At 42.1% G+C, this 13,415-nt stretch overlaps 1 protein-coding gene across 1 annotated transcript in view; it reads right to left on the bottom strand.

Annotated features, from left to right (window-relative positions):
- RAB22A (RAB22A, member RAS oncogene family) overlaps positions 1 to 13,415 on the bottom strand; it is a 54,368-nt gene that overhangs the window by 7,401 nt on the left and 33,552 nt on the right. Inside the window, exon 3 of the mRNA XM_087445086.1 lies at positions 8,376 to 8,457. Coding sequence (XP_087301212.1) covers positions 8,376 to 8,457 — 82 coding nt within the window. The remainder of the gene's footprint in view (positions 1 to 8,375; positions 8,458 to 13,415) is intronic.

Consider the following 13,415-nt stretch of genomic DNA (forward strand, 5'->3'; position numbering starts at 1 on the left):
TAAATGCTGATTGTTCTACAGAAATGAGTTCACATTTACATTCACTACTTGCATGAGTTTGAAACTCGCTTCTTTGATATCTCCTGCACATGGCAATTCCCAAATGCGGTACATATCTCATTTGATTTACATGAATTTAACTCTGTATGCACAGCTCCTCCCACCCATCACCTCCCCTACCCTGACACACAACAGGGAGGAAGAGAAGGAAAGGGAGAGGAATAACAACTTAGATAGCAAGGCTGATTTAGCGGGGCCATTTCTCTTGATGAGTGTGAGACGGAAAACGTGAAGCTCTTTCCCCAGTCAACCTCGGTTCCCGGGCATATGTATGTGCTGGTGTGAGCGTCTCGCTCAGTCAATGTGATGCCAAAGTTTAAAGACAAGAATTTTACCTATACTTCCTCTTCGTCTTACACCCTGACTTTGAAACTGGACTCCTACATATGTGATACCACGGTACTCTCATCCCGCTCTCTGTTGTGATGGCTTACCACCAAACATAGGTAGGAACTGTCATCAGAGGTGAGCATCTAGTGCACACTACAATTCACATACAGAATTACAGATGCTGCAACTTCTTACCCAATGAGCTTACCCTTTGGCTTTTAAAGTTTCATGTTAACTTGAATTTTACAAAAGAAAGTGAAATTACGACTAAACTCCATGAGGGCAGATAGCATGTCTGTTTAGGACACCACTTTATCTCTGGGGTCTAGCTCTTGGCACACTGTAGGTAAGCAAGAATTGGTGAAGAAATGAACAAGAACCGTTTAAGTACAGGGTGATGTCAAACTAAATGCCAGACTCAAATGTCCATAATATGAAGTGTTACTAGTCTTTGTGAGAAAGATTCCTGCCTCTGGGGTGAAAGCATTGTAACTTCCAATAAAATATGTTAAGTTTTAGAGAGAAAAAAACAAAAAAAAAAGGTTGTAGCAAGAAAGCACTACAGAAAAGGAAACTATATTATTAGGTGGGAAAGATGCAGGACTGACTTCCTAACAGGAGCACACAGATGCACAAAGGTGACGGCATCAGCTTTCCCGTCTGATGTATCATACTGGCAACATTCTTTACAAGGTTGTTGGGTTTTTCTTTTTGTTTTTGCATTCAAATTTGTAAGGTACAATTCATATAGACAAATGCAAAGATCTTAAGTTTGATAAAAGATCTTAAGTTCTGATAAAATGACAAATATGTATGTATACATCCATGTAAACACCATCCCAACAAGATGTAACATTTTGTATCAACACAGAAAGTTTCCTAAGGCCTCTCTTATCATGCTCCTTCTTTATCCTTGATAATAACCTTTGTCTTAAAGTCTATTTTATTGATATTTACTGCTACTGATATAACCACATGGGTTTCTTTTGCTTACCATTCGCACAGAATATCCTTTTCCATTCTCTTATTTTTAAGCTATCTCTGTTTTTATATTTAAGGTAATCCTCTTATAACCAGCACATAGTTCGATCCTGATTTTTGATCCAATCTGACAACCTCTGCCTTTTAAGAGGAATGTTCAGTTCCTTTACATTTAATGTACTTACTGATATTAGGTCTACCATTTTACCATTTATTTTATATTTGTTCCATTAAAAAAATCCTCTGGTTCTTCCTTTTCTCCCCTCTTTTGCATTAACTGAGTATTTTTTAGTATTCAATTTTAATATATTAATTTGTTTACTGGCTTTTTAGCTAAACTTTCTTGTTTTACTTTTTTTTTTTTTAAAGATTTTATTTAGTTATTTTTTCCCTCCAAAGCCCCAGTAGATAGTTGTATGTCATAGCTGCACATCCTTCTAGTTGCTGTATGTGGGACGCGGCCTCAGCATGGCCGGAGAAGCGGTGCGTCGGTGCGCGCCCGGGATCCGAACCCGGGCCGCCAGCAGCGGAGCGCACGCACTTAACCGCTAAGCCACGGGGCCGGCCCTCTTGTTTTACTTTTTAAGTGGTTACTCTTACAACTACAATATTCATTTTTTTTTCTCACAGTCTACTCAGAGTTTAAAATGCACCAGCTCATGTAAAATACCAGAACGTGCGTGGCCTAATTCTTTTTATCCCACTGTCCTTTGTGCTACTGTTGTCAAATATTTTAAATCTACATAACTATAAACCATACAATGCAATGTTGTAATTTTTGCATTAAATAGCCAGTAGTCTTTTAAATAAGCTAAGAGAAAAAAAAGAGAGATTTTTATATTTGCCATTTCCAGTGGCTGTTATTTCTTCCTATGGATCTGACTTACCATCTGGTGTCATTTCCCTTCAGCCTGAAAAGCTCTCTGGGACTGCTGCTGCTGAGTCCTCTCAGCTCTTGTTTTTCTAAAAATGTCATTACTTTATCTTCATAAATGAAAGATAAGTTTGGCAGACTGGCATTTTTTTGCTTCCAGCACTTGAAAGATACTGCTCCACTGTCTTCTGGCCTCCAGCGTCTCTGTGAGAAGTTAGCCATCACTCATGCTGTTCCCTATACGTAATGAGTCTATCATCTCTGGCTGCTTTCAAGACTTTTCTCTTGAACTTTGCTTTTCAGCAGTTTGACTATGATGTACCTAGACGTGCCTTTCTTTGTACTTATGGGTTTGCTAAAATTCTTGGATTTGTGAGTTGGTATGTTTTACCAAATCTGGGAAATTTACAGCCATTATTTCTGAAAATATCTTTTCTCTGCCCTCCCTCTCCCCTCCGCCCCTTTTTACAACTTCTGGGTCTCCAGTTAAACATATGTTAGATTGTTTGAATTTGTCTCTATGGTACTGAAACTGTGATCACATTTTCCCACTCCTTCTCTGTTCTTCTGATTGGTTAATTTGTTTTGTCATCCATCTAGTGGATTTTTCATTTTAGATATTATAGTTTTCAGTTTTAGCACTTTCATTTGTTTATTAATTTCCATTCTGTGGGAGATTCCCATCTGTAGTTAAGTAAATAAGACTACTTTTCCTTTAAACCTTTGAACATTTTTAAACTATCTGGTTTCTGTTATCTTCTCTGATGAGTATTAAAATATTGGCTAATTATCCTGAGACTGGTTTTACACATGGTTAGGGCAGGTCTATTTCAGTCTGCCTTTAGTCCCAGGACACGGTGGTCTCTACTCCTAAGGTATGGCGCTTCTGAGCTGCAATGGAAGCCCAACGTATTTACCAATCCCCTCTAACATGGCAGGACTGGACTCCAACTGCTAACTCCACCTTTCCTGTGATGAGCAGAAGCTCAATCTCTGCTCACTCTAGTCACTCCTCTAGTTGTTGCTTTCTGTTGGGTTCCTTAGTGTCTCCCGTGTGCTTTCACAATTTGAGGGTCAAGCAAAGACTTGAGGGGAATTTATAAGCAAATTCTGGGGCTTCCCTCCCTGTTGGATCCATCTTTTCTGAGATTTGCCTCCTCTTTTTCCAGCTGTTCTAACAGCCTTAAACTTTGTCCTCAAAATTGCCAGCTACAAAGACGGGCTTTCTGCTTGAGTCCTAGCTACCCTGTGCCACACGGACTGGGGAGCGCCCTCTGAAGAAAAGCTATAAAAATGTGAGTCTCACACAATGTAGCTCTCTTTTCAATCCCTGAATACATTTAGTAGCTTGGCAGGGCCTTCAGATAGTTGTTTTTTAATGTTTTGTCCAGAGTTTATATATAATTGTCATCTGTGGCAGGGTTAATCTGTTACAAGCCACTCCACCATTACTGATACTGAAACTCTTTCCATGTCCTTTTGGTGTAAAGAAGGTGGCAGCTTAAAAAGAGACTCAAAGGATGTCAGCACATCTCTGCTCCAAATCTGGCTTTAGATCAGGGGTCGGCAAACTTTTTCTGGAAAGGGCCAGGCAATAAATATTTTAGGCTTTGTGGGTCATATGATCTCTGTCACAAATACTCAACTCTACTACTGAAGAGTGCAAGTAGCCATAGACAATATGTAAACAAACAAACATGGTTGTGTTCCAATAAAACTTTATTTACAAAAACCAGCAGCAGGCTGGATCTGGCCCACAGACCACCGTGCTGACCCCAGCTCTAGATGATACTAAGCTGCCACACTTTTTCCTGATTTTAAACGTGAGAACAATTCCTTACATGACTACTGTGACGATAAAGGAGTCTGTGCCTTCTTGGTGCTCTGACCTCTGGAGGACCCATCAGGAGAAGGCACACTAAGATTCAGGGACATAAATCTTTCAGGACTGGACGCACTGTCTACTGGACTCTGGGTAAGAAGCGTTCTTTTATGTAACCACAGACAGACGGCAAGTATTTGGAATGCTGTTGCCACAGTTCTGGTGTATTTATGACAGGCCCTTGTGGTACTTATTTGTGCACGATGCTGGTCTCTCTCCATGCTACGGCAGGAGTCCTTGTCATGAAGGACGATTGGTGGGAAAAGGTCACTTAAACATGAAGTCCTTTAGTATAACAAATAGGGACAAAAAAGTCTGACAAGGGCTCTACCATAAGAAATTAAATTTAAAATTATGAAAACAAGTTTCATTTTATTTGATATTAGAAAAAATTTAAGTTTATTATTGCAACCAGGAGCTAGTTCCTCAATGAACACTGAATCAAAGTTGACTGATAACTTGACTGTGATTCTGATAAAACTGTATGCTAGCACAGTATGATATCTATCTTTCATTTCATGTTTGACTCTCCTAGTCCTATCATAAAAAGAAAATTTTTACAAAAATATTTGAGGACTCCATCAGTTTTCCCCAGGCCTCTCAACTCTTTGATACACAGATCACTATCTTCTGAAGGACTTATATCATCATCCTGATCAGTAGTTTTCTCTTCATTTAACAAGATCCCTACCATCAATTGCTTTGCATAACATTTGCAAAGTTCTCTAAAATCACTTTTGTTGACTTAATGACATCACTTTGCAATTAATTACAACTAGACCATCAGAAAGACAATCCATCTGTATATAGTCAAAACTATATACAGCAACAGAGGAGAGGGTCAAATGGGGAGGACATCTGAATGGTAAGGTAAGTCCATCAAAAAGGGTTTTTATCTTATGACTTTTGCTTCCATAATGAATCTCATTACTAGAGAGAACTGAATAATAAATATGCAAATACCAGAAATTTATAATTTGAAGCATGCAATACTCACATGGTAAAAGCAGGTAGACGATCTGTCCTTCCTTATTTGCGCCAAAGTAGGGCTGGCAATCCAATGACATAAATCCACTGGCATCAATATTGTGTGCCAGGGGCTGAGAGCACAGACATGAGGACAGTCCCTGCCCCCAAGGAGCTCACAGTCTAACAGAAGACAGACAAGTAAGGAAATAGGTGACAATCCCATGCATAAGGGCAATCAAAGACTGTTTAGGATACAAAGAAATACCCTGAAGAGTTCATTCACTAATTGGTGCAACCAATATCTGAGCATCAACTCTGTCAGGCACTGTGCTAGGCACTGGGAACACAGCAGTGAACAAGACACTGTGGTCCTAGCTCTCAAAGTTTACAGTCTGCAGGGAGAGACTGTCAATAAAGGTAAGGAGACAAGTAATTACAACTTGTAATAAGGATCCTGAGGAAAATGAATGAGGGGCAGTGATAGAGAATGAACCAGGTCCCTGCTTAGGTACAGGGGGTTAGGGAAAACTCTGAGGGTGTAACACTGAACCTGAGACCAAAAAGTTGGTAAGGAGTCAGCTGGCCATGTTCCCAGTGGAGAGAAGAGAGAGTTCCAGTAGAACAAACAATGTGTATGAAGGCGTGATGGGCAAGGACCTTGGAGTGTTTGAGGAACTGAATGGAGGCCAGTGGGCTGGAACTCAGAGGGTGAGAGGGAGACTAGACCAGGAGGCACGGAGGACAGGAGGTAGAGGAGGCCATGCAGGGCTTTGGAGGCCCCTGTTGAGAGTTTGGCTATTAGGAGAGCAGCAGTGGGAAGTTACTGAAGGGTATTAAGCAGGAAGATAATAGGGTCTGATTTGTGTTCAAAAAATTCCTCTGGGTCCTGCGAGGAGAAGTGACATAGGGTGGTGGGGCTGGGGAGACCAGTTAAATGCTAAAGGAATACTGGGGTGAGAGTTAAAGGTGGCTGAGAGCAGAGTGCTGGTAGTGGAGATGGAGAGATGTGAATGTATTTGAGATACATTTACAGGACACAGCTGTCAGGACATGCTGATGAAGCAAAGGTGGAGGGCTGAGGGAGCAGGAGGAATCAAAGACCACCTCCAGATTTGGGTTTGAGCAATGTGGGCACATGGCAATGTGGATACTTATCTGAGAATAGCAGGGATGGTTACGAAAGCCCCCCTGGAGGTGACATCAGAGGTGAGTTTTGAAGGCTGAATTCGAGTTTTCTTGGTTAAACGTGGGAGGGAGGGTATTCCAAGCAGAGGGAACAACGGTATATGGGTACGAGGGTAAGAAATTGTATGGCACGTTGGAGAACTATAAGCAGTTTGATCCTAGAGGATAAACTGGTGGGAGGAGGTGAAAATGGAGAGTCGGGCTGAGGCTGGCATAGTCAGGGCCTTAAAGGCCTTGCCCAGGACAAACTGGCAGTCAGAACAAGCTCACAGATGTGTCTTACATGATGCTCACAGTGTTTCAAACAACATGTGATTAGCTGTCAGAGGTTTAGCTTTTCCTAAACACTGTGATCTGGCAAACTTGGATGTGAGCAAGTACTTACCAGCTGATCCTTTCCTGACTGTCTCCCCCAACATGGGGTTCTACTGGGCAGTTCTCCTGACCTCTGCCTGGCTGCCTCACTCACATTCCTTGTGCCAGTCCCTGGCTAAGTGACTGTGCTTCAGGTAGGGGTGAGGCAGATTTGCATCTCAGAGCAACTATTCCTGGTGCAGAATCAATGAGAAGTAGGGAAACAAGAGGCAGGCAAACCAGCTAATTACAACCCTTAACAGAATCCTGCTATTATGGTAGCAATAAGGGAGAAGCATAAACCCTTGTGTTCTTTTTTTATGCACTGAAAAAAAGAGATGTTATACATCACTGTGTACACCAGGACAGGCTCTGATTCAAAGCATAATGGAATCTGTATTATAGTATGATTCTTTATGATGAGGGTTTTGCTGTATCATCAAATATATGGGTGGGGGGGTAACTGAAACTTGGGATTCAGTGAAAGGGTACAAATATTACTAGTATGAAGAGACACACGAATTCTTGGCTAATAGGACAGATGCCAGGGCTGTGTCTATAGATATATTCAGGAAGAGTCTGGGAAACGACACTTTTGAAGGATGGAGAGTGAGGGTTAGCAAACGTCTCACTGTCCTAAACGCTCCATTCTAGATGCACAACACAAACAAAGTATAAGGAGTGGGGAACGGGAGACTAAGCAGACGAATCTCAGATGAGTAACTGGACACAGGGCATGATATCCAGAGTTAAAAAAACAGAAGAAACCAGAGCAAACTTAAGACATTAAATCTGTACAAATGTATGGTGTCTGTGTCTAGGACAACAGTAATGGGTTGTTTCGTTTTCCTCCATTTGTCTGTGATGATTCTTGTCAGATTTTATACCACACACAGTATCTATGCTGTTTTAGATAAGACCGTGATGACAGACTATTTCTCCTGATTACTTCTGGTATACTTTTAAGAGCTTAAGATAGCACTGTGCATCCATCAGATGTTCTGTTTTGATATTACTGTTTGAAAACAAAATTAAACAGCAGCTGAATAACGGGGTGGCTGCCAGACACCTCGACAGGGAAATCAGACTTAGGGCCCAGAGTGAAAATGAGGCAGCAGGCAAGCATCTGTCCCCTCCCTGCCTTCTCAGCTCTGCCCAATTTGGGTGGGCTTCATCAAATCCCATTCTGCACCATGATGCCTCAGCCCAGGCCCTACTTCTCGTTCAGGCTCTTCCTTAAGCAGATAACCACCTCGGACAATTTTATCCTCAGGCATTTATTAAGTACCTATTGCATAGCACTGTGTTAGCTCATCCATTTCACTTAAATCTCCAACTTTATATGCTGTAAAGTTCCCTCTTTAGTTTTTAAAAGGTGGCTATAAATGAGATGTGCTTAACTCTCCCTCTCTACCACTAATTCTTTTATATCTTTGCTAGAGGATGGAGCCCCAATTTACACACAATGCTCTGAGCAGGATTTTATCAGGCCTGTTAGTCAGCATTTACTTTAAGACACAAGAAAGTTTAAAAATGCCCTCAGTGCCCATTATCACTTTCCCCATCAGTGGACTTTGTGGCTCTAACTGAAAAGAAAAAGGCTGGCCTACGCAAATGGAAATAAATCTGTCTCTGGCGCACAGAAGAGGAGTAACATGACATGACAGGGACACCGACAGTTTAGTTGGAGCTTTAATTTGGGCCTCAGAAAAACACATAGTAAATTAAAGAGTGACTTACTCGTTCTTGTCCAGCTGTATCCCAGATTAGGAATTTATGTAGCTCATTTTGGTACTGGACAGTCTTGGTCATAAAAGATGCCCTATAAAGAGAGACCTAAATGATCAGAATACAATTATTTAAAGCACGGTGCCAGCCCCAGTAGGAAACATCATTTAGACTAAATGCTCAAACTCCCGCTGCACACTCTATCCTAATTGTGGTCCTCTCTGGAGTATTTACAGGATGCTCAGACACTGGCTGCATATTCTGTGTCAAAATAAAGCACTAGGCACAACTGCCCAACACAAAGAAGAAGAGTTCTTTGGCTTGTGATTGCCTAAGCTCCATATCAAAAACACCAAGAGATAAATTTGTAATCTAGACATTAGCCTCCCTTGTAAAATACGGAGGCTGTTATTTAAAAAGATGGTATCATGGAAAAACTTTCTAAAAAAACTGTGTCCAGGAAATGCGTGCACTGGTAAAACACATTAGGCCATTTGGGTTTGTCCTCCCTCCATCTCCAAACCACGTAAATAGCCAATTAACAGCTAGCATTAACACTCGAGTTCATAAAATTAAGATGCCAAACAAGCAGCTGGAGAAGCAACGCCCCCGATGACCACCTCTGCATTTCAGTAACAAAACAGCCCCTTAGCTGACCTGACGGGCCTCATCAGACCTCAGGGTCTGACCCAGCCCTCGATGGGAAATGGAATGATGGTGCGCAGGTCATATTGCTCACTGTGAGGGACCACTTTGCCCAGCGGCCTTTGAAGGCAGGGGTTCCTATTACTTTGAGGGTCTCATACTACCTAGAGACTCCCTGAGGAGCCATGGTGGCCCACAGCACATGCCTAGACACTCTAGGGACTCCTGGACACACGGTTGGAAGTCGTGCCCTGGGGCTGGGCCCGACTCCAATACTATCTTCTACTTCCCATCTCACCCAGAGAGTTCCCTCCTGGGAAGTCCTGTGTGTCCAAGTCTCCTCAATGCATCCCAGTCTGGCTCGCAGAACCCAGAGATGATTATGTCTTCTTGTCTACTGGATAATAAGCCTTCTGCAGCCAAAGGCCAAGTTGTACACTTGGAATCATACCCTAATCATCCTAATCATGGCAATGAACTCAATGGCTAGGTGTTTTCAAATATGCTGGATGTCTGAAATATTTTTGAGATTCAAGTAATAGATACATAATCTTCAAGAAAGTGCAAGTTAGGGCCAGCCCCGTGGCTTAGCGGTTAAGTGCGCGCACTCCGCTGCTGGCGGCCCGGGTTCGGATTCCGGGTGCGCACCAACACATTGCTTCTCCGGCCATGCTGAGGCCGCGTCCCACATACAGCAACTAGAAGGATGTGCAGCTGTGACACACAACTATCTACTGGGGCTTTGGGGGAAAAAATAAATAAATAAAATTAAAAAAAAAAAAAAAAGAAAGTGCAAGTTGAAATCAACAGAATGACTTGTGGAATAATCACTGAGCTTAGATAAGTATCAGAATCCTTAGTTTTAAAAACTTAAACTTTGATACAATGAATTCGTGGCAATATTTATATAAATTTATGGTTTAGCAAGCAGCCTACAAAATATCAACTGTGATGAGGATGGGAAAGTGAGTTAGGAAGCAAGATTACAGTTATTGGATAGGTACTATTTATTGGATATTTATTTACTGAAAATTTATCCTTTAGTATCCTTAATAAAGTGGTTTATGAATAGAAGGTGTTGGCTAAATGGTTATTGTATCAAGAATCTTTGGCGACTCACTATGATTAAATCAGGATGTGCAACTTGAGTTCTCACATAGGAAAGATCTAAGCATTCAAAAAGCCTTGTTTATTGTGAAGATTACATGATATGATGTATGTGAAAGTGCTTTGTAAATTGTAAAGTACTACATCTATACAAGGCAATATTATTATTTAAAGGCAGCACCAGGAAATACTTTAGTTTAGACTTTGAAATTAGTTCTAAAAGCTTGCAACTCAACTCTCGATCAATTATGGCTGTAGTGTTAGATTCAAGAGTGACAACAGGCATCCAATCAAGGCCTATTAAGAGAGTCAGTGCATCCCACACAACCATTTTGGCTGCTCAAAGAACAAGAGAAGAAAAATGCTTCAAGTAGACAAAAAGCTGAGAAAGGTATATGCAACAACTAAAAGGAAATGTTTCCTTCTAGGATCAGAATAACGTTCAACCTACTTGCCAACCATCTCCCCTTTAATGAAAGCATAGATTTGTTTCTCAGACAGAAGAAAGGCAAAATGGCAGCTATAATATAATGTAAGTATCTTAAAGGATTAAACCCAACTCCCTGTCTCTGACCCTAGACCATCCTGCCAGCTCTCCCCATCGTCACTCTCAGCACATCTCCTTCCTATCTACACTGAGGTCTTACTGCGCCCAGAGCTCTCTACTTGGGTCTATTGGCTTCTTGTCTTGTTACTGCCAGCATCACTCGCCCACGCTGCCAGTTCCTTAGGAACCGTGTCTGAACCACCCAGAAAAGCCCCAACCAAACAGCCTCTCCACCTGCTTCTTCTACTCAGTGATGGGGCGGCTGCCTTGCTGGAGGAAAGTCACAAAGCCATGTGGACCAGTGTGGAGACTATCCTATTTCGGTTGGGTCTACCTCTTAGGCCTCTCATTCCACACAGCAATTATTCCACATTCTTACAACTCCTTTCCAGCTCCCTGTCACTTCCTGCTACCTTCCTTTTGGGGGCAATAGCTTGTTTCAGCCTTCTCAGAGAAAATATAGCGGTTATAAGCCCTACCTCCCCAACATGCTCTGCAGTCAACCCTCCCAATTTGAGAAAAACAAATTTCCATTCACATCAGCTGTGATTTCTACTTTTCTGACTTTGGCCAAGTCAGAGATGTCTTTTCTTGGATTCACCCATCACCACTGCCCTGGATCGTGATCCCAGCACAGCCTGCCTGGGCCACTGCAGTCATCAAATTGGTCTCCTCCTACCAGTCTCAAATCTTTGCAATTGTTCCTGTTTCTGCCTTCACACTGACTGTTCCTTTTCCTGGAATGGTTTTCTCCTGGCTCTCCAATGGCTAGATGCTCCTCATTCTTTACGTCTTAGCTCAACTGCCAAAGAGCACAGAAACCTGTGCAGTCCACTCAAACCAGGCAGCTACTACCCCCAACTTCACTCTGCAATACACACATCATCCCATTTTGTCTTCAGGGCACCTACTACAATGTCTGATAAGCTTACTTATTTATTTTTTTAAATTCACCTGTTTAGTGTCTAACTCACCCATGAGAAATGCAAGCTCCATGAAGGTAGAGACCTTGCTTACTTCTTCCTATAATAAGGGTATCTTCATTATCTCCCTCCTCCTTGCTACCCCAGAATTCTGACAAAACATTTACCATGTTGCCATAAGCTACTTTGCTTTCTATTACTCCAATAGTTCCAGGGTGTTTTGGCCAAGCACTTCCCGAAGCATAAAGTGAGAAGTGCTTCTGAAGTGCAGGTAGAGTTGAGATTAGAGGCGACCCCAGCTCTTTAACTGGAGTCAGGTGTGTGGCCTCCAGGGTGCTAGGGATGTGGTTCAACTAGAGCAGGGCTGACTACGCCCAGGGAAGTCCTTCCTGCCTGCTCCTGCTCAGCCACCATCTCTAACCACATGCTAGCCAACAGGCAAGAGGCAAAATCTGGGAATTGCAGCTAAGAATTACTGTGTCCCTCCATCACTCAGACTTCTGGAATTCTGCTAAGGAAGAAGTCGTGGCACTTTATAGACTCTCTCTGCTGCTGGCTCATGCTTTGAATAAGGAGCTCTTCCTCACCTCCAGGTCCCAGCAGTGGTGGCTACGGTGAGATGATCATACCTCCCTCATCTCTCCTCCCCTGAGCCCCATGATGCCTCCTGATTGCAACAGGCATCTCTGCTGACTTTTGAGAGTCTGAAATCTTGGCTTATCACACCTATAAGAATCATTTCCTCCTCTTCAGCATTTGGATTCAGTTAGTCTATGTAGTGGTAATAACTGGATTCAAGGCCAGACACAGGATGGGGCGTTGCCCATTGTCTCTCCCAAGTGGTCCCTACAGAGCTAGCCAGGGGGCAGAAGCCCTCCTGCATGACTCATTTGAATAAATCCCTCCCCATAGCTTCACATTTTTATCTGCTGAGGACAGCACTTTTCTAAATCTGATTGACTTTAGTTTAACTATACAATCTAGATACTACTTCATCATCTCACACTTAACATGAAGACAGGGCTTATTTCTACCCTACCCCCACCATAGTCCCAAATTTCAAGTTCTCGATCAGAACATCATGTCTGCCTTCCATTGAACAGAAGCTGGTCTGCAACTATTCTTTGTCCTTTGTTACTTGCATCCAGTTTTGTAGAACTGTCTGGTTCTTCATTTTATATTTACTCTACATTTGAACCTCGACCCCTGAAATAAATTCATCAATTGGACTCTCATCTTTGAGTGGGACTACTACAATTTTTCCCTCCCACAGTCACTTGAACTCGAACTCCAGGATCACTCCTTTAACGTTCAAGTTAAATGATGCGGAGGGTATGATAACTTCAATATTTTGCTTTTTGAAAAACAAGCAATGGCTTCCTGCCATCCAAATGATACATTTTTATTTTCCAGTCTGCCATTTACTTGTCTGATAATCTTATTTTTCACTACTAAACTCTCTCTCTTCACTCTGCCTAGGCAGATTTTACTACCTCTTTAATCTAACATCCCTAGCCACATTATTTCTTAAAGCTAGAACGCCTTCCATATACTTCTCCATGTCTCACAACATTCCACAAATATGACTTTCATGCACACCAAGTAGTCGTGATCTTTGGTCAGAGTAGGTGTTCCCAATGAAAATACTTGCTACAAGGTGTTTTAAAAGTTCTTTTCTTTAATTGCAGTAGACTTTTTTTAGCTCTCTCAGAACACAGGTATGCCCTGCCATCACATTCCAGTACCTCTCCTGACTGCAAGCCCTTTTCTTTCTTTTTTTTTTTTTTGTGAGGAAGATCAGCCCTGAACTAACATCCATGCCAATCCTCC

The sequence above is a fragment of the Ceratotherium simum genome, chromosome 21, assembly GCF_057802395.1.
Source record: "Ceratotherium simum simum isolate JZ-2026a chromosome 21, ASM5780239v1, whole genome shotgun sequence".
Taxonomy (NCBI): domain Eukaryota; kingdom Metazoa; phylum Chordata; class Mammalia; order Perissodactyla; family Rhinocerotidae; genus Ceratotherium; species Ceratotherium simum.